This window comes from Pyrgilauda ruficollis, unplaced genomic scaffold, assembly GCF_017590135.1.
Source record: "Pyrgilauda ruficollis isolate IOZ18807 unplaced genomic scaffold, ASM1759013v1 scaffold43, whole genome shotgun sequence".
Lineage (NCBI taxonomy): Eukaryota > Metazoa > Chordata > Aves > Passeriformes > Passeridae > Pyrgilauda > Pyrgilauda ruficollis.
In genome coordinates this window covers 11,020,781-11,045,094 of record NW_024525823.1, presented here as the reverse complement: position 1 = coordinate 11,045,094, position 24,314 = coordinate 11,020,781, and the positions used below count along the sequence as shown (strand labels likewise).

General features: G+C 38.6%; 1 protein-coding gene across 1 annotated transcript; it reads left to right on the top strand.

Moving 5' to 3' along the window:
- Positions 1–10,094: 10,094 nt before the first annotated feature.
- On the top strand, positions 10,095–21,360 carry GPRC6A (G protein-coupled receptor class C group 6 member A). Its single transcript, XM_041478182.1, has 6 exons — positions 10,095–10,288; positions 11,942–12,245; positions 14,078–14,905; positions 17,160–17,372; positions 18,772–18,895; positions 20,240–21,360. Exons 1-6 carry the CDS (start codon positions 10,095–10,097, stop codon positions 21,358–21,360), a joined length of 2,784 nt encoding a protein of 927 aa, XP_041334116.1.
- The last annotated feature ends 2,954 nt before the right edge of the window (positions 21,361–24,314 follow it).

Sequence of the window (24,314 nt, the reverse complement as noted above, 5' to 3'; positions counted from 1 at the left end):
ATTATATTTAATGACAATGTGAGAGCAATTCAATGCCTGATCCAGAGGCAATAGCATCCTTCCCACTGACTTCAATGGGCTCTTGATGAGGTCCTTATTTGCTAAGCAAACACTCGATAGAAGTTCACATTGTCACACGTACACAGTCAGAGAAGTATTGTGCTCTGAGAAAAATCACAACTTCTTGCTGGTAACAGATTCTGGAATCTGGTCTGGAGGAAAATTAACTCAAATCTCTGCATAAGAGGAGTATGTTGCTTACTGTCAAAGATCTCACTTCAACCACAAGGTGGTCATACTGTTTTCAGCACTTCTGAGCATAAATCCTGGCCAAGCACAAGATCCTTGTGGTATCTGGGATAGTGGACACAAAGCCAGGCACGCCCTGGGCACAGTATGAAACCTTGCATGATGCAGAGGATCGAAATTGATAAGGATTTTTTGATAAAGGGATACTGGATGTGCTCAGTAACCAGGTTCCTGGTGGTCAGGGTACTTCCCAAATCACTGACATTAAATGAGCCACCTTGCCTGTTTCCTGCTCCATTTAACACACCAAGCTGAAGGAGACTGGGTATCTCCTCAGCTCCAGCCAGCCTGAGCTAGTCCTTTCCTTCACCCAGAACACCTTCAACGCCACCTGTTCCACCTGCTGCATGTTTTGAAAACACCAGAAAGGTCTTTGCTGTGTCTCTTATCAACAGATGGATTCTGTGATTAAGGGCAGAGAACTTTTGTGCAGAATTTAGCAGTACATCCCACTACAATCTGAACTAACTCAAGTTAAGGGCATCCTGAAGTGATGCCTGGATTACTGTGATGGCAGTAAAGGGTGCTTCAAGGAACAGGTTTATTCCATGCTTTTAGCATGTTGGATTTACCCTTCTCCAGTTCTGTTACCTTTGTTTGAATTATAGAATAATTTTCATAAAATTATAGAATCGTTAAGGTTGAAAAAGACCTCCAAGATTGCCAAGTCCAACCTTTGACTGAATACCACCATGACCACTATACCACATCACATTATTTCAGCAGCCAGGGGAATTCCACAGAGAAACTTTGTAGATATCATAAGATAAGAAGAATGAAGAATGATAACACATGGCAACAGAAACCAACCCTTGGTCTTTATCTAGCTATATTTTTATTTTTTCATTATCTGCATATAAGCTTGCAGAAAATACACATGGATATATCTGCACATTTATCAAAATTCCAATCAAATACTACTGCTACACTTCATTAAAAACAAGGCCCTTGGAAATGCCCAGTTTAGGAATAGGAAATAACATAAATAAACCAGACTGAATAAGTGTTAGACCTTTGGAGAAAGAGAAAGCTGTCATGGGAATTAAATTCCTGGTGAGAAACTCTGGTGACTAAGGGCTTTTTTCAAAATATTTGTGTTGGATGTATGGGATTAAACAGTTCTGACCCTAAAATACACTTTCCATTTCTTTTCCTTCATGTTTCCCTTAACAGTTATTTCCTAATAATGCAATGCATATGCTACTTTCCTAATAATGCAATGCATATTAAAACTTTTGTCTTCAAAGACCTTGGGACTTATTAGATCATTTTGTGATCTATTATTGTGATCTTTGAATTGGAAGGCATATTGGGGCATTTCTGAACATGATAGTCTCACCCCTTATCTGGAGATCTGTCATGTTTCCATCCTGGGGGGGTACAGATGAGTGTAGCTTAAACACCTCTGCAGAATTAGGCTGTCAATTACTCTGGTGTAATGCAGAAAATAATTTAGTTTTCTGTTTCCTAATTTCTCATTAATGAGATAGGACTAGATGTGGCACCTCTGCAGAGACCTTTTTTACTGCCTCACTTTTGTAATCATGATATTACTAATCACTTTTCATTAACTTACAGATATATCCACAGACTCTAATGGGAACTACCATCATCATCATCATCATCATTATTATCATCACCAGGTTTTGATTGTGCCTTGTTGATGATTTGTGAATGCATTTGTGTGGAAATAATGACATTACCTTTTCTAACCAAGATATTGTCTCAGGAACAATGAGAAAATACTTGCAGTCTTTCAGTACATAAAAGTGGCTTACAAGAAAGATGAAGAAAGGTTTTTGAGCAAGTCCTGTAGTGGCAGGACAGGAGGCAATGACTCAAAAGTGGGAGAGGGTGGATTTACACTGTATATAAGGAAGACATTTTTACAATGAGGGTGGTGAGGCACCGGAACAGGTTGCCCAGGGAAGTCGTGGATGCCCCAAATCTGAAAGTGTTCAAGGCCAGGTTAGATGGGACTTTCAACAGTCTGGTCTAGTGCAAAGAGTCCCTGCCCATGGCAGGACGTTTGGAACTAGATAATCTTTAATGGTCCTTTTCAACTCAAACAATTTTAAATGTCTTAAGAATCTGCTGCATTTATTAAACTGCTTAGACAAATGAATGTCAGAGGATTCTGCATCTAAGTACATTCCACATATAAGTACATTTATTCTACAGATCTAGAAGAAGCAATATCTGCATTTCAGTATATTAGTAGAGGAAAGATTTTAACAAAAATCTTAACAAAATTTTAGCTATTAGATGCCACTCAAATATGATTTTTCTTATCACTAGGAGTGACATTAAAACAGAGCTCTCACAGTGGGTGATGGAAATTTACATAAAGGAATTGATGTGTGAAAAGAAGGAAACCATTCTAATTTAAAATCAAACCAGACCAACAAACAAACAAACAAACAAAATAAAAAAAAACAAACCAAAACAACAGATGGAAAAAACACTATATGGATTGGCATCAAACTCCTTAAGTTCTTTTTTCTTGCTGCCCCTCTGGATTGCTTCTAAATTATAGAAACCCCTTTTTCTGTTAAAAGAAGGGGAATCCTTAGAACAACCTGTAGTACAAGGTTTTATATTTATCCTTTCAGACTTTGGAGTGGCCCCATCTGACAGAAAGGACTGGTAAATATTTCTATCTTTTAAACATAGAAATATTTAAATATCCCTCTAGGAAAATGCTAACTTTTCTTCTTTTTTTTTTTTTTCAGATAAAACTTCCTTACTTTTCCATGAAATCATGAAATTTCTGTCTGGCAGTGTGGCAATAACCAATTCATCTATGTAGGTCATGATGGAAGTACCCAAAAACTGCAGAAAATTGAATGCCTGAAAATCTACTGGAGAAAATATCAACAAATCTCTGGCAACAAGTAAAAGAAAAATTCACATAGCTAATGTAATTTTGCTCTGTCCTTGGTTGATCCTAGTAAATTGTTGCTGTCTTTTGGATAGCTGCTGACATAGCTTGTTTCTTCTTCCAATTAATAGAGGTCATGATAGTTGTTCTATCATCCTCAGCTTTAAAGATTGGGTGATTGCAAAGAGATTTAGTACCAAACTTAAGATCAAATTCGTTTGTGTGCTGGTAGTCATTTCATATTGTAGTCCTAAAAAAATGTGTATAAGCAGAATGCTTGTGAGAGTAAGTGCAGATTAATGGGTTTATCCGTCCTTGAGGTATTTCTTCAAAGACAATTTCTTGTCTTTGAACAGAAATTACAGCAAAATTTTCTTTGCTATTTTCTTGTTAGTCAAAGTCAGCAATGCAGTAGTTTTGAATACGTAAGCTGTCCTTAAACAATAATGCACCATATTCTCTAGGAAGTGTGGAGAATATTATGTTGCTCTACAATATTATAACTGAACTTTTTAGAAGTAAACATTCCCAGTGGTGTTAATGCGTGAAACTTCTTTTCTTTTTTCCTCAGTCTTTCAATCTGAAGGTTGAAGTCAGCTTCCAGAGTGATTCATGGATTTACTATTTTGGGTTCTTTCCCTTATCTGAAAGGAATTTTTATGAGTGTCACCTGTTCTGCCTGTACTCTCTTTGCAGGTGTATGTTTACTTTTATAACACAATCAGTTAAATCTTGTAAGGTGAACTGAAATCTTTTAAGATCTCAAAAGATCTTAACCAAAGTAAATTAAAAAGTCCAGAATAAGGGTGACAATGACAACCTTGAATCAATAGGCATCAAAACCTGGATTGAGCTAGCTAAGGCATAAAACCTCTCTACCGTCAGGAATCTTGTTCCTCGCCTCACAGCTGGGTAAGGAGCTCTTTACAGCTTATCTCCTGTACAAACATAAGGAGATTTAGGTTCTCAGAAACAGAGTTCCCCAAGACCTGCTGGCTGAGCTCAGGACTGCCAACAGTAGTTTGTCCTGAGAGGAGCCTCAAATGCCACTTGAGTCTTCTACAATTTGACATCTATGGACACCTATTCCCAGGCACTATTGAGTGTGGCATTACCACAGAACTGCACAATAGGTGGTGTTGGAAGGGACATCTGGAAATTCTCCAGTCCAATCCCAGAGTATCTTTCTCTGTCTCGGATAACTAAGTATTCAGGGAGAAGATACATGGTTTCAAGACAGTGACAAGATAAGGGTTTTTGAAATGGGAAAGTGAACACCTGCTCTCTTCCTGGTGTGCCATTCTAGGTCCTGTCAGCCAGCACTTTTGGGAAACATGGACTTGGATTTTCTTCTCCATCTGAAAAGTTTTAAATCCATGTTTTCCAAATGTGTTCTTGTTAAAGTATGCTGAGGGATGGAAGCAAGTGAATTCTCTCTTACTACTGCTGATATTTGAATAGATTTGAACATTTGGGTGAGCATTTTCATGATACATTTTAGTAACTAAGTCACTCTCTTAAAATCAGGGTCCACCTGACTTTCAGTCCCTGCTTCCAAAACCTATTTTCATTTCTCTTATTCAAATACTGCTTAATATTAGCCGTTCTGTTTTATCTCCAAAATGACTGAAGAAAAATGCAAATATTTTTTAAGGAACTTATGTGGGACAAGCAGTGCAAGAGTTAAAAAATCACTAAGTGCTCTTTGCAAAAGTGATTTAATGAGAATAAGCACAAGGTCACTGAGATGGCTATCTGGATTTGTGTGGTTACCTGACCCTTTAGCCTGTATTCAAAATCAGCACACTCAGATCCTCCACAATCCAAACCCTTGGAGATGGCCAAAAAGTGTAACCACTTACATTTTTAAATTCCTATCAACCAAATTTTATTTTGAACTGTGTTCCTTATTGATAACACTTAGAGTTGCTTGGCACAACCTTCAGACTTGCTTGCCATTGGCATTTCTGTGTGACGTGACCTCCAACCCAACTTTCTTGCTGATAGGCCTTTCCAAAACATGCTAGATATACTAGGCAATACAACCCCAGGCATTTCTGAACATGCTGAGTCTCTTAGGAAGGTTCTTACTGCTCTGGCAAGAAGGGCTTTCTCAAACAAATTTTCAAAGACATTCTAGTAAGTACAGGACACTGGAAGAAGAAAGATTTGAGTCCCCTCCTTTTATGTAGCAAAGATGTCACTCTAGGATTGAGAGCAGTCACTGGCAGAAGGACCTCTGGCCTCCAGCCTCTCAGGAGAAAGCCCAAATACCTAAGTTAGAGGTTTTCTTTCCCTCTGGGTGACCCTTTCACTGCAGGCTGGGGACCAAATATTTGCATTGTCAACAGATGAATGACATTTTTGCTCTCTTGTTTTTCAATTAAAAGAGGAGGAGATGGAACAAAGGAGACATAAAACCTGAAAAATTCTGAAAATGTCATCTCAATAAGTTGAGTCATGCCATCCATGCTGGCTTTTATGAAAAATTGTAAATTTTGGAATGGCTAAAAATATATCCTGTCAACATCAGAAAATTAAAATCCGCTTGATTTTTCATATTAAAATTGTGTTTGACTTGAAATTTAATTTAAATATGTTAAAATGTCCGAGAAAAGCTAAGTGAGACAAACATATCTGGTCTGAACTAAAAAAAAAAAAAAAAGTAGGCATATGTTCAAATGTAGGCCCTTTCACAACTCTGTTTTAATTTCTTATATCCTTTTTGTAGCATAAACAGCAGAGGTGCACTGAATGTGTACAACATGAACTAATTACTAAAACACTTTCTTTCTGCAAAAGAAATTGCTGTGAGATTGCCCAGGATGTCCCTGACAGTCCAGGGAGGAGGTTGAAGGCACTTCCATGTCCCAGCATCTCAGTTTTCCACCAGAAGTACTCCAACAAGGTCATTTGCATCAGGGGAAATTCAACTTTCAAGGAACATCAGGGAACACATTACAATATTGTGACCTGATAAAGAAAAATAGGATTTGTCCTTCCCACCATGCAGCTCAGCTGACACCCTCTAGAGGACAAACTCAATGAACTTGAAAATTGAGTTAGTTTGTTTCTCAGGAATTAATGTGAGCTGTTGGCTTCCATCCAAATTCCATTTCACTGTTAGTGTATTTTTAATTTTTATCTTTGTTTGTTTTTTATAACAGACCACAAATCAAAATAATGGGTATTTATCTTCACATTCTTTAATTTTAATATTTAATATTAGCCTATATAAGTCCCAATAAAGTGGAGAATTTTTAAAAGGTACTTGAAATTAAATAATTAAATGCCTCCATCTTCCCCCCCCTCCCGCCCCCGCCACTGTTTAAACTTCCTTAAAAGAAATTTAGTAAATCAAAATGACTGTGTTAAACACTATGGTTCTATTGATCAAGAAAGCTGGCAATCCTAAACAATATTTAATCTTCTTAATGCAAATGATGGGATTTTATTTGAATATTGCTGGCTTCTTCAAAAAGAAAAATTGCCATTGTGTAAGTCCTGCCTGAGTGAGGGGGGGCTACCCTACTCATTTGAATAACACTGAGAATATCCACATTTTTTATTTCTTCCCTTAGCTATTGTGCATGTCTGGCAGAGGATCTTGCTATCTGTTGTATGATTGGAAAAAGCACAATTAAAACCAGTTTAAAATAGAAACTCATTAAAAATGTCTTTCTCCTTTAACAGTACCTGACTGGATGGGCTTCAGAGAAAAGATATTCCTGTTGGAATCTGAGCCATTATCATCTCCATGAGAAAAAACAGCTAGGAGAAAGAAGTTCAGCCAAAATGTTGGTCTTTGTTTCATGTACAGTGTAGTGTCTCTTTGCTGGACAAAGCAACTGAGAGGTGCAAAACTTCCCTCTGCACAAAAGCAGAGACAAGTGTCTGTCCAGGTCTAGAGGCTGCAAAGACAGGAGGAGCAGGTGACCCATCTCCAGGTGTCCACTGCTGTGAGGTCTCACACTCAAGTCATACCCAGCTTCTCTTGTACATTTTTAATTGTGGGTCTCTTCAACACTTTGCCAAAAATTTACTAGGCATGAATTGACAAGAGATGACCAGAAGAATTAGTGCTGAGGGCTTAGAAGGGCCATCCTCCAAACCCCACCAGTTCTGGTCCTTCTCAAAGTCCAGGTGGAAGTAACCACTTTGTCATGGCAACAGGTAACTCTGGGGCACACAGAGATACTGACAGGATCTCTTTGTCTCCCACAAGAACCTCTAAAGCCTCTTAGAATTAGAGACCTATGGCTCTCACAGTAGCTTTGGGATTGTTAGGTCCTGTTTTCTGTCTTTGCACAGACCATTAGAGGCAGCTTTTGAGAGATGATGGTACTTCACCAAATTCTCCTGACCCTTATGCTTGAATCTACCTGCTAGGAATACTCCTATGCTGGCAGCTTTGAAAGTCTGGTGTTGTGTCCATGATATGTCACTATGTTTGAAGCAAGGAACACTTTGTACTATACAATTATTTCTATTACATCCAAGTGCCAAAGAAAAAGGATATCTGCAAATGGTTCAAGTCAATTCTTCAATACTAGATTAGGTTGAGGTATATTAGTAAAATTATTCTCAGACTTCTCATCACTAGTAGTAATTATGAGATACAGGTCTTGAAAATAAACAAAAATAATAAACCCTCTTTCCTTTGAAAATAACACTGTGACATAAAATCCGTGAAGTTGACTTGAAAGCACACCTCTTTTTATGGTGTTTTTATAAATAACATGAAATTATGCATCAATTATATGTGATGTTTATTTTGTCAACTTCCACTTTCCACAGTGATCAAGTAAGGATTTTCTATTTGTAGATAAAATCCTCTTCTATAGAAATTAATATGTTTTTAGAGACTGGCCAGAGTAATGTTCCTTTTCTGCTTTTAATCATAAACCATAACAAATTTTAAGTTTAAAATTATCAGTACTGTGTTTCCATTGAGTCCTTATTATAATACTCAGTGTTAAGCCCTTAAAAGCCACATTTTATACTAATATTTCTTGTGACTTGCTTTAGGAAATGGCTAGCTCCAGTGTTTGTTATATGCCTTAGTTACATCTAAGTATACACAAGTTTTATATACAGAAATATATGCAAGGTAAAGGAAACACTAGAGTATGTGGAACCAGGCTTTAGGTTGCGTTACATGGCTGGAAAGGAGCAAGTACATGAATATTTGCAGGTGAATGTCTCATATCCCAGGGCCAGCATCTGACTACAGTTAATACACTTATAAGTCAAGAGGAAAACCTTTAGAATAGCTGGAATTTTTGCGAGTCAGTGCAGAAGCAGAGTAAACTGGTATTAATATCTGCCCATAAATAAATGTGGTCAGATACATTAAAAAAAAGGCAGGCAGCTTTTTACTCTCTGCACTGACCCAGCAGTGAGAATGCCACATGGAAAGAGAGAAGGCAGATGAAAGAAGCACAAACTGTTATATTAAAATAAAGAGCCCAAATGTTAACTCAACTAGGGATTAACATTTGCACTTGCAAGTATTTTGTCTATTACATTTGCATTTACAAGAAGTATCTTCTTTGTAAATGGATATTTTACTACAAAGAGACTATTGAGAAAACAAGCAAAATATAGTAATTTGAATAATTTATACAGTATGCATTATGCTTATCAGAAAGAATGCATAACAGACAACCCATTTCTAATTTTCTTTGCCACTAAATAAATCTTGGTTGAAATTTTCTGTGTAAACCTAGATTTTGTACACCACAGACAATATATGCTATGACTGAATGCATTCTTTTGGGAATGTTTTGGCACACTGCCAAAAGAAGCAAAATCTGAAGAAGCTATTAAAAGAAAACAGGAAATAAACCAATGTCAGAAACAGAGATCAGATCAGATCAGAGATCAGATCTGTGTGCCTCTCACGAATTGACTTATTAGCATAAGTCACGTTTCTGTCCTAAGGAGGTTCACTTGGATGTTTAATATTGGGGTTTATGAAAGCTGAGAATCTGGCTTCTGCTTCTCTTTTCCCTGATTTCCCTTCTGGCACAGCATCTGATTCCTGTGAATCTAAGGGGAACAGTGGTGGTGAGAACAGCCACTTCCCATTCCTCCCACAGCACAGGAGCTGCTGTTCGTGTGCTGTGTCCTCAGTCAGACAGGGAAGAAAGCAAAAACTAGGATTAATATTATTGATTCCCACTCTTCTGTGTTTATCACATTAATCAGCAGCAGACTTGGCCTGGTTTGTAAATATGGAACCTGATCCACAGCCCACTGAAGTCCCTTGGAAATGTACCTCAGACCCATGAATATTAACTTATCCAAATAGTTTTTATACCAGGATTTTAAAACATATAAGGGTTTGAGAGAAAAGCGGTCTTTTGGTAGTTTGGGGTTGGGATTTTTGAACCAGAGTCTGATATAAAGCACACTGTGTCAGGGGGGTGTTTTATATTTTAACATTTTTAGACCAGCCTCTTAAAACATGGTCGCAGCAGTACCATTACTACCATATTATACAATTACTTCTTTGCACACTGCACTCAGCTGGAAGAAATTCAAAACAAGCCCAGATTTATACCAAAATATTTGCCACGTGTTTCAGATAAGGTATCAGAAACTTTGACCACAACATAAGAGATTTAATGCCCAGCATTTCCTTTTAAACTCATTTATCTTTCTCCCTCCCTCTCCACTCTCACACCACCACACCCTTGCATTTTATGTGACAGCACTGCTTTAGTACCTTCAATAAAAAAGCCTTTTCCAGTGAGGCAAATACAAGCACACCTTATGAGGTGTGACCAGCTTTTGAGTGCAGCCTTTGTCCTTTGCTGCTCTTTACAGATGACACAGGAGCCCTTGTTGGCGCTGCAGCTTGATTGACTCCAAGCTGGGAGTGAGCAAGCAAAGCAGACACATGGCATTTGCTCTCTTTTTGATCCCCTGCTTCGTGGTCGGCACTGACGTCGCTTTCTCCTGCCAGAATGCTGACGACTTTGTGGGTGCCAGTTCTCCGGGGGACATCATTATTGGAGGCTTGTTTGCAGTTCACAGCGAAATGCTGCATCCAGAAGAAGATCCCATCAAGCCAGTAATTCAGAATTGTGCTGGGTGAGTAATACTGGAAATGAAACATACAGCAAGGAAGAGAGCACTGACACTGGACATGTAACTCTTATGTTAAGGTCAACAAATTCTGGTCCTTTTGCTTTGCTTAGACTTAAAAAGTTCCTTGGACATCACCTAAATTAACACAGGATGACAAAATATGGCCAAGTTACAATAAAAAATACTGCAGTTTACTGAGGAAGGGAATGAGCATTTGACCCTATTTCAATCTTCACAGATAATCAAATAGCCTTGGATGTTTGTGTTATCATCTGATTTCCATGTATATATCCCATATAGCTAATTTGCTATAGGTCTGAAGGACTCAGCTGGGCATCTGTTCATTATTTGTTATGAAGCTGAACCTACACAATCTGGACACAGGCAGACTATTCTATTTTCCCCAAGCCCATAGTAAAGTCTGCCTCCCATCTCTTGGGCAGCTCAGTTATAATCTATAATAGTACCTTGATGGTGACACTGTAATTATTTTTTAAAGTACCATAATTTTTACACTTGGAGCTATAATTGTGGCTTTATGTTACAGAATAGCCTACATATAAATATCTTGTCATGCATTTGCATCAGAATGAGGAATAGCCTACATCTTGTCATGCATTTGCATCAGAATGACCATGTCATTCTTTACACCAGAATATTTTTTCTGTTGGCTCCAAATCCTACTGTGCTTGAAATGTCCATTTTTCTGGAATGCATAAAAAGGAAACCTGGTGAAGAATTTTATTTTAAGTAAACAATAAACATTTCCTAAGACCAGGAATTCCAAACATGCATTTTTAAAAATTGAAATATAGGTGCCAATCCACAAATTTTATTTGAGTTTTACAACTTAATCTCACATCTGAATCTAATAATCAGCTAGGCATGTAGGTAGGTATTCATCTGGATTTATGTCAAAATGTTGATTAAGCTGATAATTTTGTCTGTCTTCCATTATTTTTCTATGGAGATATAAATTATCTCAAGTCCCTTTGAACTTTAATTTAGATCACAAGATTTGTAATCTTTCGAGAAGCTTGCCTGAGAGGAGGGTTGGTTGTATTGTAGACATTTTGTGCTAGCTCAGTTTCGATTAATCACCTATTACAACATCCACTGGAGATGAGGGGAAATATCTGGGCTAACTTCATCAGGTCTGAAGAGTATTTTAGAAACACCAATGCAACCACTAGAAACCTTGACCTCTGAAATATTTTCTTCTATTCTGAAACATTTAGTATTTCATTTTATTTGCTTCATGCTTTTGGTGAAAATAAATACATTTTTAAAAAACTTAGTGGGCAGGTATAGTAAACTAGAATATCTTCAATGACAGATGCTTCCTGAAGATATCACTTGCAAATTTTCATGTATCATGAAAATTAAACTTTTAGTACCTTTTCCTTTTCCAGAAAAGCACTTTTATTCAAGCATATTTTCAGTTTTGTGTTTATTTTACTTAGTCTCCCGTTAAATGAGAAAAAAAGGTTTTTAATCTTTTGTGCACTAAACCCAAGCAAATCGCATAAAACTTACTACCCATCAGTTCTTTTCAGCAGTTGTAAAATTCTAAGGGATATGCTCAAAACAGACTTTGCTTCACCCTTGCTTCCAACAAAATTTTTCTAAAAAATACCGTCTGTATTTCTCTGGCAGCTTTGAAATTCAAGTTTTTCTTCAGACACTTGCGATGATACACGCCATTGAAACCATCAACAACTCAACGCTGCTATCTGGAGTTACCCTGGGCTATGAAATCTATGACACATGTGCAGAAGTTACAAAAGCCATGGCGTCTGCTCTGAGATTTCTGTCTAAATTCAATTCTTCTGAGGATGCCGTGGAGTTCAAGTGCAACTACTCAGACTACATCCCAAGGGTCAAGGCAGTCACTGGAGCCAGCTACTCAGAGGTGTCAATGGCAGTGTCAAGGCTGTTGGCTTTGCAGTTAATCCCACAGGTAGGTTTGGGGCAACTATTTTATTGTCGACAGAGGTTCGGATTTACCGTGCTAAGAGTTAAGGCTCTGATCACAGGAATTGCAAAAGCCACATATTTACTTCAGGGCAGGATTTGGTTTATCCTAGGGACATCAGGATGGGTGGGCTTCGGCTTCAAGTGGAGGCCTTGGTTCAATTAGCCAAACAAAGGCTGTAAGGGATATTTTGTATACCCAAGGCACATTTATCCAAGTGTTTTTTCAGGGTCATGCTGGGCTCTTGTCAGCCTGGCAGTGCCTTTGGTCAGTCCTGGTTACTCCAATGTACCTTGGACAATGCTCAAAAACTTTGATCAGGCAGCAAAGTTACAGCTGCCATGTACACTTTGCCTGGTGGTGATTATGACAATACTCAATCTCAAGTTAAAATTAAAAAAAAAAAAAAAAAAAAAAAAAAAGGAGACCAGATCAGATCTGATCTGACCAGAAACTGAGGAATTCTCTCCAGCCCAAAAGAAATTAAATGTTGGAATCAGTTAAAACTATGGCCAGGGAAGTGAGGAAGATTACTCTAAAACAAATATTTTCCCCTAGTACTCTTCAAGCAATTGTAGAAGTGAAAGAATACAACAGATTAGATCCACACTAGTCCTTCACAAACATCTTTTTCTATTTCTGACCTCTCTAGGACTAGTACAGTCCCACATTTGTGCTTAGGCCATGTTAACCCTCCTAGTGTCACCTTTGTAAAAGAATTGGGGTCAAGGCCAGGACTAAGAAGGAAGAAACAGACCCACTTCCACACTATCCTTGCACTTTAGTTTTGGCAATAGATATAAATTAACCAAATAAGTGGAAAAGACATAAAATCTGAGCTAAAGATAACTTCTAACTGAATCTTCTCCTCTGCAATGGTAGGAAGTAATTCTGAACTCCAACGCCACCACAGGAACTGTAGTGAGTATGAAAACTAAAGTGCCACACTTGAACATAACCAAAAGGCAAGTGACTAAAAAAATATGCAGTAGGGCATAGATAGAAAATGGGATCCAACAGATTTTTCTTTTCAATAACATCTGCAGTGTTCTGACACAGTAAGATTTTGGTGTCCCCTCCAGATGGGTGACTCTTCTTTTGGAAATTTTAAATTTATTTTTTAAGAACTGTCAAGAAATATAGGGGGGAAAAAAAAGTTCCAACAAAAAAATAAGAAAGGATTAAAACTGGAGAGATTTAAATAGTAATGTTCTTTTTATGTTTTTCCAACTACATTCACAAGAAAAAGATAATAAATTTTTTTGTATGAAAACATTATAGGATTTTAAATTATTGGTTACTGTTTGTTTGTCTGTGAGGTTCTTCCGACTGATTTAATGATCCTTTTGAGATATAATAATTAAATACTGATGAGAAAAAATATATATATATGTGTGTGTATGAACCATATTAAAGCACTCAGTAATAGGAAAATATTACAAAATGTAACAGTACTAGCAATTTGAATAGAGACTCAAAAATAGGCAATATTTTAAATATTGTTTTGATGGTATCTGAACAGAGTAAACCAAAATCTTTATACCATCATTACTGTCATAGCCATTTTGAAAGATTTTGCTCTTGGCCTTCACTGAATTATGTGGAAGGGAAAAATTGTAACTGGTGCTGGGCACGAGTCTGCATCCTAAGAGCAGGGAGAGAGAACCTGCCCCCTTTAGCTGCAGCTTGTGGATGCCCATTCACAGGAGGAGGGAGCTTGGGTCAGGTGGGAAGAAAGAGCAATCATGGCAGCTTTGGATCTCTTGGCATCCTTTGGAGGAGAATGCATCCATGACTGAATTGTTCACTCTTCCTAGGTCAGTCCTGCATCATCAGCTGAAATCCTCAGTGACAAAATCAGGTTTCCTTCTTTCTTCAGGACTATCCCCAGTGATTTTCACCAGACAAGAGCAATGACTCGCTTGATCTGTGAATCTGGGTGGAACTGGATCGGAGTAATAGCCACTGACGATGACAATGGGCGGTTCGCTCTGGAGAGCTTTGGGGTCCAGGCCATGGCAAACAACGTTTGCATAGCTTTTAAAGAGATGCTGCCAGCCTATCTCTCTGACAGCACCTTTCACGCCAAAGTTGAACAAGCAATTGAGAAGATTGTCAAGGAAAAAAGAGTAAATGTTATTGTTGTCTTTATGAGACAGTTTCATGTGCTCAAACTATTCAAGAAGGCAATTGAAAGGAATGTTAACAAAATCTGGATTGCAAGTGATAACTGGTCTGCTGCAGTCAAGATCAGTACAATTCCCAATATCAGACAGCTGGGAACAGTTGTGGGATTTGGATTTAAAAATGGAGACATCTCCTCATTCCAAGAGTTTTTGAGAAACCTTCATAAAAAGCCCACTGAAAACAACAAATTTTTACGTGAATACATTATGCTTTTGTCAGTCTGCGCACACCTGGAATATCATGATTTTCAAACGTGCATTGCAAACCAGTCCCAGGATAGTCTACTGGAAAATGATGGGAGTAAACCTCAGATCTGGAGAGATGATTTTTTGAATGCTAATGTTGAACCAGGATTTATCCATAGTACTATGCTTGCGGTCTATGCTATAGCTCACGCCGTTAAAGGGCAATGCAAAGACAGAGACTGCAAGGATCCATCTGCCTTCACTCCCTGGGAGGTATGATGCTAATTCTTACAGGCCTCAGTCTCTCTTCCTAACTTTCATTGCACTTTTGCCACCATATTCGTGGAGATAAAAGCTTGGTCCTTTTACTAAATTACTTCTTATCAGGTATTTGACTATTAGTGGTTGGTCCCATTGCTGCAAACTACTGTGATACACATTGTGAGTGCTCTTGAGGGATGGGGATACTGCAGAGTTTCAATTTTTCTCTCCCTCTTTCTCTCACCACTGTAACTGTTTCCTCTTAATTCAAGTATTATCCTCCATAATGAGTCTCTACTTGAAACTGAAAATGCATTACATTATACCTCTGTCTGATCTTGACTTATACGTAAAGACAATATTAAAGATGGGTGAGGTACTCGTTATCACACTACTGGGTGGGAAAAGAAGAGGAAAAATTAAACAAGTAAACCTGACCTGACCTTTTACCCAAGAACCTGCTCAGGACTATTCACTTTTACACACTTTTACTCAGAAGATTAAACAAATATTCACTTAAAAGTCAAACAACCTCTGAAGCACTCTGATTTGCTTTGACCTCTTATCCTAGGTCAGGGCAGGTCAAACCAAGATATGGGATTTGAAATAAAAACAAACCAACCAATAACCCAGTAACAATCAGACCAATTACATGAATTAGTAAACACTAATGGGACAAATCCAGGACTGTTTAGTAGGAATGCGGCTTTATGGAGCTATGTTTACACCATAAATGGGCTAAATGCCAAGCCATCCAAATTAACTCCTTTTATGTTGTTAAGCACTCATGAAGAGAACGGAGAGATAATTATTTCCCCCATGATGTTTTCATAACAGGTTTCTTCTACATGAAAATTCAACCCTCTAGGAAGGAAGATAGATATGTACAGAAATCCCTTAGAATCCAAATAATCCATATAATACATCTCCATATACAGGGAAAAAATAGAGTGATTGTTGTTACAGACTTTGCAAAAAATACCAAAAACCAGTTGTTCCAAGATGTTGTTAAATATTAGCCCCTTCTGTCTGAAGCTCAAGATGTATTCAAAAAGCTCTGGTGTTCTCATATTGTTAGACAAATTGAAAAATTGGAGAACAGAAAAATTAAATTACTAGTCTGGGTATATACAAGGGAAAAACCCTATTCAGCTCCACACAACGGTGCAGCATCCAAATAAAATGCACCAATCAAATTGGTTAGAAACATACCAGTTCTTCATAAACTATATAAATGCAAAAAAAAAATTACATTATACATGGCAAGTTGGCATATTATATACACTAGATTTGTATGTGTTACTAGATGTGTTACATGAATTTGACAAAGCCTACTGAGGTAGTATATGTGTCAGTTTGTTAAATGCTATGAATATCACAAATGGACCCATGTAACAGCATGATTTTCACACGCTGAAAATCATGCTGTTAGTTGAACTCAGCCTTTCACCAAACATTGAATTTTTTTCTTGTCAGTTAATTACGGTTGCCAAAAAAATCACTAGGCCTGCAAAATAGTAAAGCTTTTGCTTCAATTAAGAGCCATGGCGGCTAATGGGATATTTCTATGATCTCCCCATGAGCTGGGAGTGAGGATATATAATGTGCCTTAACCTGTCCTTTTCTAGATTCACACAGACCTGTTTCGTCTGTCTGTTTGTGATGAGGGAGGCAGAAGTTTTCCCCTCTTGAACAGAATGGATTGCAGTTTGAAGCTGGGCAGTTGCCTTGATAAAGCATATATATTGTTCATTGATTATTAATAGTTCTGAGTCTCACCTTGCCATACAAAATTTCAGTCTGAGTCACAGCTGGGTGATGTCACAGTGCTAGATACTCCCAGACAGGCTGGGAGAATTTACTCTGGAAGCAAATGTTGCCCAGATTGACTGTGGTGACAGTAAAGTAACAACAGGAGCGCTGCTCACCACTGGTCTTTACAAGAAGGGGTGTGCCAAAAGACTCTTAGTTTTTGCAAGCAAAAATATTTGCTCTGAATATCACACCAAAATTTTCAAGACTGGAAAAAATACTATGATTATGATTTTATGAAATTATTATTCTTTGTAATGATAGATTTTTAAGGCCAACATGATTGTCTGTATAGTGTAATTCTTTAAACAAAATTAATTTGAATTTTAATATTTCTCTTTGTCCTAAAAGTATTTATTTTTAACATGATACTATCATACATATCTTGAACTACTCAGTTTGTCACACTGACATGATACAGGTGTATGCTATCATTCCTTACACTTATGTGCAGCTCCTTGAAGAACTTAAAAGAGTTGTAGTCATTGATGATGATAAGGAGGTCAAATTTGACTGCAATGGGGATATGAGCACCAGTTATGATGTCCTTCTTTGGAAAGAAATTGATGGCCACATGGAAATCACCACTATGGCAGAATACGATGCAGAGAAAGGTGGCTTTATCTTTGAGGATGAAGAGAAAAAAAAAGATTTTCTGGCTTTAAAGGTAACTTCTAATTTGTTGACATAATGTGTGAAATTTATTTTAAGACAGTTTTTTTTCTCCCTGCAGCACTTGCTACTGGAACATCTGCCAGCTAGAAATCTCTTGTGTGATTTAATGTTCTCCTCTTAGAGCAAAGAATCTTTTCTGAGTTTATTCAACTCCTTTCATGCACCCTGAGATGCATGTTAGCCTATGAGCAGGCTCAGCAATACAAAATTTATTTCTTTCTCCAGAATTCCCCTAGAAAGTTATGTCTGTCCTAAGGATGCTATTCCAGATTCTTACAAAGGGATTTTAAAATAAAAAATGATGGTGTATAAAAAAGCCCTCACTTATGTACCACTTTTTTTTTTTTTTTTTACATTAATATTCAGATGTGTTGGCTTCATTGTTAAAAATAAAAAAAAAAAAATTTTGTTGTTTATTTGCCCCTATCAGAGCTGGGGTCAGCAACATGAGTAGGTGGTGCCGCCTGGAGCCCCAGCACTGGTGCAGACAGGACAAGTGGGTGGCCCTGGCCAGCTCCAGCAGGACAATCTGTCCTCTGTACATGGGTGGATGTCTGAGTTCATGGCACAGCTCTATGCTGCAAGGCATTCCCCACTAATGGGACAGGGAGAGGCTGCTTACTAGGTGGGCTGAATTCTGGTCACCACATGTGAATTTAGCTGAGTAGAGAAGGAAATCTCAAACCTTGCCCCTCTTTGTGGTGCAAGGAAATGTCTCCACCTCCTTGTGAACACCGTCTTGGAAGGAGAGGAGATTGCAAAGTGCCTCAGGACAGATCATTTAACAAAAAATTGTCTTCAAAAGGAGGACCTGAAGTGAGACCTCAAGAGAAGGCCCTGATCACACACCCAGGAGTGGAGCTTCATGGTTCAGGGACAAGCTGGCAAGGGTCAGGAGTGTCAGAGCTGCAGTACAGAGCACCCTCCAAAGGATCTCCATGAGGCCAAGGTGTCCCTCCTGGGCTCTGAGCAACTGAGCAGAGTATCAGGATCTCATTTTTGAAGCAGTTCGCTCAAATTCCCTTTCAGATGTTTCTGTGCATTCTTTGAAGATGATCCTCTGTTGTCTAAATGCAAGTTCAAAGCTGAATGAGGGACTTTGATCTAGATTTTAAAGGTACACACAAATCCAGGAATTAGCATTCAGGCCCAAAAATAAAATTATCAGGTTAATAATGCCCCATTCTATTTCTCATTGACTGTGTGAAGAAAATACAAGAAACATGGACCCTACAATGATCTGAAAAAATAATTTTCAGATTTCCGTAAAATATGTATAATAACAAAAATTACAAATTACAAAAATCCTGGAGGTTAGTATTAATGTTCCTTTGTAATTAGCAGTACCTAAGATGATTAATTCTTTTTTTTTCCCCCTCTGCACACTGCAGAAGGTTCAGTCAACGTGCTCCCAGCCCTGCAGGCCTGGCCAGGTGAAAAAGGTTACAGAAAGTCCACACACATGCTGCTATGAGTGTGTTTACTGCCCAGAAAACCATTACAGCAACCAAACAGGTAAAAAATTTGTATCCAAATAAAGGTTTATTTATACATCAATGCAATTGTTTTGCTTGGATATAATGTGCCTTGAGAACCTTGGGTTAAATTTTGGAATGGGATTTAAATACCCGCTTATGATCATGATCAGTTTCCTGTAAAACTTGGTATAAATGCTTTTTAAATGGCCATGTTTAAAGTGATTAGATTGTCCAGCTGACTAGCATTACTCTTTGCTAGGATGGAAATTCTGGCTGATTTATCAGTGAGATTTACTCTCATTAAATAGAGCTTTTCCTCCCTGTCTTTTCTCAGTACATTCAGCCAAGTCAGGAGCAATTTCTTGGCTTGGAGGGTGGTGAGGCACTGGCTGTCCAGAGAAGTTGCTGTGGCTGCCCCATTCTTAGACGTGTTCAAGGCCAGGCTGGACAGAGCTCTGAGCAGCCTGGTGTAGTGAAAGGTGTCCCTGCCCCTGGTGCAGGAATTGGAACTAGATGGTGTATGAGAGTCCCTTCCAACCTAAAAGGTTGGAAGCCTATGAATCTATGAAGTTCAAGAGTTATGTATTTGCTTAGCAGCACATTTTGTGTCTTACCACAGAGAGCTGTGTTATTTGATATAACCGTGCAGCAATATATTCTAGTATCAAATCTAATGTATACTTTATCACTGGTTTGAGCAAAATCCTTTAAAGGGGAAAGCTAAATATGGAGAAGAGAGAATTAAGAAAATTAAGGTAGCATGGACTTTTAATGTCCTGAGAGCATAAGAAAAGTAAATTTTATCTTCTTATTCAATTGGTTGTGAAAATTCTCCATATCAGAAAATAGGAATTACAAAGCAAAAATACCTTTCAAATAATTATCTAAAACAATGTTTGTTCTTGCTGTTGTATTTTAAAAGCTATCTGTAAAGAGAATATTAGGGTGTTTTCCTGTTAAAGTAGACAAATGAAAGAAAAGTAAGTTAAAGTTTTGCAAGAGAATTGATTCCTCTAGAGTAATTGTTCAGGTTCCAATTGAAGTTTCATTGGTCACATTACACTGGTCAGTGCTGAGCAAGACGCTTTTAGAAGCCTGGTCGTTTTCCCTCCTCGCCCCTGGCTGCAGGCAAGGCTTGCTCCCAGCTGGCAGGGAGCTCCAGGCATTTGTCCTTGGCTCGTTGTGCCACTGCCACCGCAGCCACCGCAGCCCTGCAGCTCCTCCCCCTGGACAGCGACAGCCGGAGTCAGAAGCAGTCAGACCCATCTTTTCCCTCTGGCATCCTTTCCCACATTGCTCCTGTATCTCAAGTCCCTACAATCCGCTTTGCAGTTTATTAACTTTGGGGTTCTAAGATACCTTCCCTTTTTTCTGCTTCCAGATATGGATTACTGCTACCGGTGTAACAACAAAACCTACTGGGCTCCCATCAACAGCAGCACGTGCTACAGGAAGACGATCTATTTCCTTGCCTGGACTGACTGGTTTGCCATCTTCCTCCTCCTCCTCTCTGCTTTTGGGGTTGTGTTGGTCTTGTCCATTTGTGTAATATTTACCAAAAACTTGGACACACCGGTAGTAAAGGCATCTGGTGGTCTGACTGTCTGCTACATTATTCTCTTTAGCCACTTCTTAATTTTTTTAAGCACTGTCTTCTTCATAGATGTACCCACAGAAATCAAATGTAAAACTAGGCAAGCACTCTTTGGCATAAGTTTTACACTCTGCATTTCATGTATTTTAATAAAGTCACTAAAAATTTTACTAGCTTTCAGCTTTGATCCCAAGCTTCAAAATTTCCTGAAATGCATGTATAAACCTATTCCCACTGTGGTCACTTGCACTGGAATTCAAGTTATCATTTGCACCTTCTGGCTAATATTTAGGACACCTTTTGTAAATCAAAATTTCTCAATCCCAAGAGCAATAATTCTGGAATGCAATGAGGGGTCTATTGTAGCTTTTGGGATTATGTTGGGCTACATCGCTGCCCTAGCATTTATTTGCTTCATATTTGCCTTTAAAGGTAGGAAGTTGCCAGAGAATTACAATGAAGCTAAATTCATCACTTTTGGCATGCTAATTTACTTTATAGCATGGATCGTATTTATCCCTGTCTACGCAACTACATTTGGCAAATACTTGCCAGCAGTGGAAATCATCGTTGTTTTAATATCCAATTATGGAATCCTCTGCTGCACTTTTCTACCAAAATGCTATATTATCATTTACAAGCAAGAAACAAACACAAAATCTGCCTTTCTCAAAATGGTTTACACTTACTCCTCTAAGAGTGCAGGCAGCGTTGCTGTTAGTCAGGTTTCTTTAGATTCAAAATCTTCCAGCTTCCGAGCCACTATCACAGACTCGTGTAAAACTGAGAATGACTCTGTGAATGGAAACTGCCATTTCCAAGTGCCTGGGCAGTCACTAATAAAAGGAAAAGTTCTTCCTAAAAATGCTGGAAGGACTGTGGTCAGGAAAAGAGTCTCCAGCATATGATTGGCCAGTGTTGAAGTACCAGAAGTTAAAAAGCCATTTTAGGGAGCCATTTGTCTTTCAGATCTCTTTCCTTTTGCTATCTCCAAGGAGGACAGGCCACATGAAACATGTTTTCCTGTACATAGGCAGTTATCCATTACCAGATCGGAAAGGCTTTCCTGACTCACAGAGTCCATCCCTTGCTCCTGCAAACTTGCTGATGTGCAGTCCCCTTCAGCAGCTCCCTTCCTTCCCCATCCAGCCCACACAGACCTGTGCGAACCAATTCTGCAACCTCCCTTCCTCAAGTGAGGCAGAAGCATCACAAAATTATTATTTCTCACAGTCATGTAAGTGGGACCACATGAGTTTCCCCACTTCTTTTGCCTCTTTGATGCTCAGTTGTTTAAGGAGCTCTTCTTCTCATCTTGGCCCCATTTTACAGATCAAAGAGAACCTTGTCCCAGCCTTTGTTTGCCAAGATAAACAAGTCCAGTCCTTTAGTCTCCACTTTAAAGATAGGCTTTCCATTCTTCTGAACTTCCAAAAGAAACTCTTTTCATCTAGTATAAAGGAATCTTTTTTTTCCTTCCCCAAAATTGCACAACTTATTCCATATGAATGCTGTAGTAACATTTAAGTTTTCTTGTGTTTACTGGCTTGGTAATGAACTAGAGACAGAGCTATAAAGAAATTAGAGAATTCTTCTGGAGCTCTGTAGTTATACATATGTTCATCTACCTTTTTCCCCATACTCAGAAGAGACACACTGATTCACCTCATGCACCTCCTCTGATGCACGAGGAGAGCGAGCCCCAGGTGTCCTTTTATTTGAGAGTGTAAAGTCAATGTGTAGTGCCAAAAGTTAAAACAACTAATTGATTCCTCTCATTAGCATAAATAATGTAATGACCAGTATCAGCATGAGGGCATCCTGGAAAATTTAAAGGGGTTGATATATATTTTTTAAAATGTGATTTTCAATAAGAACATGACAACGCACCATTAGGATACACAGAAATAGCGCAAGGATGACCTGGCATGATCTGCACTGATTGAGTCTCTGCTCTGTAGCTCCATGAGCACAGCTGTGCTGTGCCTTCTGTATGAGAGGCACAGGGCACATTCAGAGAAGGAAGAATTTTTCTGTCAGGATAATGGTACCACAGAGCGTTTTCAGACAGAGCTTAAACAGCAGAACTACATTGTCAATACAGGAACAGGAAAATACTTTTCCATATTCATAAAGCCCAGAACATAGAAACTTTGCTATTTAAGTTCTGTGTCATGTTACTGTAAAATAATACTAAAATCCTTGATATTGTGTATCTATTAGGGTATTTTAAAGTAATTTGAAAGGCAAGAGTGCAATTCACATACGGATTTGTGTAAATATATATATTCTGTTGCTGATTGTAGGAATGAAGGTTTATGTGTATATATTTATATGTTGAATGCTATTTATACTTCAGTTGTTGCAAATACTTTTCTGTGTATGAGGTTATGGATGATAAGGTTAAGGTTCCTACAATGTGACAGCCAATGCAGCAAGAATTCTTGCCCTAAAAGAGAGATGCAAAGCTTACATTGCACAACTGTCAGCAATCAGCTGGTTAGAAAAGTTAATTTGGCTGGAATACTGTACATGTATTTATTGTTTTCAAAAGTGTTGAGTGTAGCATGCCTTGAAGCTATATGAAAGGGAATTATTAAAGCCATATTGATGTTTAAAATTGAGTTTGCTTACTTAATTTCCTTACCTCACCCCATGAGCTTCTGTTTGGCCTTGAACAACAGCAATACATGCACCTGTAAGGTTGTTTCCACTATAGATCTCAGCCTGCTTAGAAACATGCTTTAGACTGAAAACTGTGTGTGGCAGGGGATTCATCCTGCAGGACAATGAGGAGAATGTCTGGATGAACAGGGCCTGGTGACAGCAGTGTGAAGGTCTCTGCTGAGGTATCTCTGAGGAAATGGCAGAATTTCACATATGGCAGAATTTCAAAGGAGCCCTACATGCTCCATCTAATTCTCCAGCTACTCAGGTCTTCTGTGCAAAGCACAGTCCATGGTGGAGCAGAGAGGATGTGACAGGTTTGGGAGGTTGACTTGACAGCAAAAAAGAGACCTTAGACCAAGAGGTGTTACATGGTTTTAAATGCCTTGTCTGTGAGAAGCAAATGATCATATGTAGGTAGGACGTAAAGGGATTGCGCTACCCTACACAGAGGGTATGAAAAAGCTTAAAATTGGAGTTTATTATGCTAAAATAGCATTTGTGCACATTCTTCTGCCCAGGGCAGTAAGTATTCTAGCAATCTGGCTATTCCTCTTGCCAGTCACGGGGACATTAAAGGAGTCTGAAGCAGATTTTCATCCCCAGAGCACAGGACAGGAATCACCTTCCAGAGTCATAGCAAAGTCTTATCCTGGTGCTCCCAGAGCTGTGGCCCATAGGTCAGGCCATGTGAGGCCAAAGGGACCAGCTCTCTTTTCTGGCTCAGAGCACATTCTGCTTGCTTACTTTGGAAAGATCCTGAAACCACTTCTCAAAACATTAACATCCCACAGGCACATTTTCCATCTCTGAGAGCAATAGAGAGAACAAATATCTCCAAATACAGTGCTGTTCACCAAGAAATCAAATGGGAGAATGCAGTTTGTTAAGGTCAGCAGGAGGCTGCTCTGGATGTAAACATTATTTACCTTTCAAGGGCTTATGTCATCCATTGTTAATAATGCTAAATACTGTATTCTGAAACAACTATCATACAATGTAGAGTATCTTCAGGGAGAATGAAGACCATGAAGGCCACCGAGTGTTTGACATCCTCTTGTCCAGAGCATAATTCCCTCAAGATTTCAGTAGCTCTGGCTGTGTAGATGCCTTTCAGCTGCCCACAATTTTTAGAGCAGTTCTTTGGTGAGTGCTGGAAACTACATGAGCTCCAGGCTTGGTCCCAGCAGCTCTT